The sequence below is a fragment of the Galeopterus variegatus genome, unplaced genomic scaffold (genome assembly GCF_000696425.1).
Source record: "Galeopterus variegatus unplaced genomic scaffold, G_variegatus-3.0.2 Scaffold8700, whole genome shotgun sequence".
Lineage (NCBI taxonomy): Eukaryota > Metazoa > Chordata > Mammalia > Dermoptera > Cynocephalidae > Galeopterus > Galeopterus variegatus.
In genome coordinates this window covers 31,649-35,626 of record NW_007734811.1, presented here as the reverse complement: position 1 = coordinate 35,626, position 3,978 = coordinate 31,649, and the positions used below count along the sequence as shown (strand labels likewise).

Genomic DNA, 3,978 nt, shown 5'->3' with positions numbered 1-3,978 from the left:
AAAAAAAATGAAACCTGAAGTTAGTTACTTAAGAAAATCAATAAAATTGATAAACCTCTAACCACTGATAAGGGGGAAAAAAAGAGGAGACACAGCTTACTAGTATCCAGAATGAGAGATGTGACATCACTACAGATTCCACAGATATTAAAAAGATACTGTGAACGACTTTATGCCAGTAAATTAAAAAACTTACATGAAATGGAAAAATATATCTATCTATATCTGAATAATTCTTTATCTATTAAAGAAATGCAATTCGTAGTTAAAAATCTTCCTACAAAGAAAATGCCAGGCTCTGATACATTCTACCAAACACTTAAGGATATGTTTACAGAGTGAATGAATGAACAGTGGATTGAAGGATAACAGAGAACTAGAAAAAGGGCATAGAAAAAGGAAGAGGCTCAAGAGGAGCCTCAGAAAACCAATTTCTGAGCCACTTTTTGGGAAGGCTTTGTAGCTAATCCCAGAGCCTTTATATAGTGGTATATATTTGTAGGTATTCTTATATACAAATTGTTAACAAACTGTCTCTATATCATTACTTTCCGATGGCTTTGTTTCTCTCCACTGAGCTTGTTCTTGTCTTTATAAAGTTCTGAATAAAATTTTTTTCAGGAATTGTTAAGGAGAACCAGGTAGATGCAAATACATGTATATTCACCATCCTGGTTCCCATTTATTCACTATTCAGGTTATCTATTCCTCCTAGAGTGAGCTTCTGTAGTTTGTGTCTTTCAAACAACATTCAGCAAACATTTATTCAACACTCATAGTATACCAGAGACTCTCGCCTAAGATCTGGAGATGAAAAGTCCAGTAAGGCATAGTTCCTACTGTAACAATCTCCCAGGATAGAGATATTTACAGGTGATAAATTTAGTGGTTACTGTGCAGCAGTTGGGGCTAAAACAGAGCAATGCACCAAGTGCTATAAGATCACAGAGGGGCCTCTGGAGAAAGTGATGCTTGAACTGAGTTTGGAAGAAGTAGAAGTCAGCTAGATAAAGAAGAGGGAAAGTGCATTTGAACAACACCTGCATTGGCCTGGAGGCTGAAAAAGCACGTCCACTCTGGGGAACTAGGAGCAGTGCATTAGGACTGCGGCAGAAGACGGAGGTTGCAGAAGATGCTAGAGAGATGGGCAGGAGGAAGACCACGTGAGGCCAGGCTTAGGAGCTTAGGCAAGAGGTGTGGGCTTCATCCTGAACGTGAGGGGAGCCAGGGAAGAAGGAATGAGATGACCAGACTTGGGTTTTAGATCATCCAGCTGGTGAGTGAATTGGAGGGAGATCGGACTGGGGGCAGGGAGATGAGTTCTGAGGAGCTTCCAGAAATCCAGGAAGGAAACGATGAGAGTCTGAGCTAAGGTAATGTCCAGTAGAGCCAAGAGATGCCAAGTTTCACCAGAGTGAGCAAACCAGAAAAGCAGCACNTGTCCAGTAGAGCCAAGAGATGCCAAGTTTCACCAGAGTGAGCAAACCAGAAAAGCAGCACTCCCATGGAATGGGGGCTGGGCAGGGCACAGTCCTGTCTGCGTGTGCATTGCCTCCAGCAGCCTCCCACCCCTACCCAGCTGGGAAGAGGAAGGGTGTGCCAGGCATGGTGCTTGCTGGTTTCTGTATCTCACTGCTCCTCTCAATAACTGTCTGAAAATATAGTGTCATCCCCATTTTACAGATCAGGAATCCAGGGCTCCTGCAACTGCCTAACTCAAGGTATAAACAGTGTGGCATCTTCTATTTAATGCCCTATGATTTGTGAAACAGCTTCACATATATCTCTGTGAGGCCCTGGCTAACTCCTTACTTCAGTGGTTAAATACAGCACCTCTCCCTTCAACTCACCTCATTGCCAGAAAGGTGGTACATCCTGGCTTCCTGGAGCAGCGGGAAGACCTCTGGGCACTGTCTGATGAGAGGATCTGCTTCAACTGTCTCCACAAAGTACCACGGGTCCAGAAGCGGTAAGCGCACATTCTCGAGGACGTAGGGCAGCAAGCAGAGTCGTTCTGACTGTTTGTGCCGGACCCAGCTCATCACAGTCTCGAACACCTGAGCCTCCTCAGTCACATAAAGGTCATCACTCTTCAAGATGTGGTGCAGAGTGTCCACGGGAAGTTCAAGGAACTCCTCAGAGTTCAGAATCTGCACAAAGTTTTGAATGATGTAACTCTGAACCTGCTTCTTTAGACTGTCCAGGGAGTGTGTATCTGCCAGCCTCAGTATTCCTACACAGTTTTCTGGGTTCAAGGCTTCTGTAAGGAAGCTGGCACAGGCATCTACCATCCGCAGGAACTAACAGAATAGAAGAGTAGCAAATCAGGCCAGAAAATGGTTAGTCTACAAGGATGTTTGTCAGTGAGTTGTGTGTTGTAGCAAAACTTTAGAAACAACCTACATGTCCAACAATAGGGGAGTAGCTAAATAAATAATGCATTCATCAAGTTGACAGTTCAACAGTCATTTAAAAAACATGTTGTAGAAGGATATTAAATTATGTAGAATATGTTCAGAGTGTGTTGAGTATAAAAATCTGTTCACTGAATCTGATCAAGCCTCTAGATATAATCAGCAATTTATAGGAAATATAGGGGAAAGAGAAACATGTCAAATGACACCATGGAAATACAATCTGCAAAATCCAGACTGAAAAACTCTATAGAACAACTGATTTAGTTTCTTCAACAGATACTTACAAGGGGAAGAAAGCAAAAAGGAGAGGGAGAATCTAGAGATAAAAATAGATTTAAGAGATATATCAAACCTATTGCAAAGTATGGACCTAATTTGGATCCCTGATTTAAACAGAAACAATTTTAAAGTAGGAGAAATGTTTACAATGACTAATAGTTGGTGATATGAAGCAATTATTGTTAATTTTAGGTGTGATAATGGTATTGTGGTTATGTTTAAGAAGGAATCCTTATCTTTTTGAGATATACCCTGAAATATATGCAAATGAGATGAGAAAAGCATTTCACAAAATCATATGTACATTATGATTCTATTTTTATAATGAAAAAATATATAGAATATATGCATAGAAAAAAGAGTAACAGATATAGACCAAAATATAAACAGTTATTATCTCTCCATATGTCAGATATCTTACGGAAAATTATGCTTCAGTAGCAAGCAAACCCCAAACCTCAGGGGCTTACAACAATAAATGTTTGTCTCTCACTGACATCACACATTGTCATGGAGTTCTTCATGCCAGGACCCAGGGTGATGGAAAAGTCCTTACCTGAGATGTGCTGGTCTCATGACAGAAGAAGAAAAAGGATGGCAGAGCCACACTGAGTCTCTTAAAAGTGTCTGCTCAGAGGTGGTGGGTGCCATTTCCAGTCACACTCAACTGGCCAGAATAAGTCAGGGGCAAGAATTGTTGTCAAGGAAACAACAATTTTCCCACAGAAACAGGTCCCATAGGGATGGACAGGGAATATACTATATAAAAAATATAAGGTACCACACTCTCTAAAAGTACTATGAGAATTTTTTCTATTTTTGTTTATTTACATATCCTTTACAATAAATATCACTTTTATAAAGATTAACTTGTAAAGTTATTGATTAGCTCCCATGTCCCACTTTTAAGTCATCATCATCCTCAGAAGAACACAAGTCCCCCATGCTTGTACAGCACTCTGCACATTACAAAGCACCGTCACATCCATTAGATTATTTAATACCCATTTTACAGATGAGGTGTCTCAAATGCATCCATCCATTCTTATTTGTCATTCTCCGGGGCTTAATTAACTTTGGACAAGTCCAACTTTCTACCTCCCCGTCTTGTCCACTGGGCCCCCTGTAGGGTCAAGTTCTCAGTGTGCTCGGATCGATCTGCTAATAGGAGAGGAAAGGGAGGCTGAGGGGCACGGCCTGGTGGGGAAGGCCAGTCTGAAGGCAGGTTCTAGGGAAAGTATGGACAGGACAGACCTGGCCAGGGAGGGGTGACAGGAGCTGG

The 3,978-nt window shown here is 41.4% G+C and overlaps 1 protein-coding gene across 1 annotated transcript in view; it reads right to left on the bottom strand.

Annotated features, from left to right (window-relative positions):
* The window catches only part of KLHL6 (kelch-like family member 6), a 43,872-nt gene that overhangs the window by 18,664 nt on the left and 21,230 nt on the right, over positions 1 to 3,978 (bottom strand). The window contains exon 2 of the mRNA XM_008593096.1: positions 1,851 to 2,300. Coding sequence (XP_008591318.1) covers positions 1,851 to 2,300 — 450 coding nt within the window. The remainder of the gene's footprint in view (positions 1 to 1,850; positions 2,301 to 3,978) is intronic.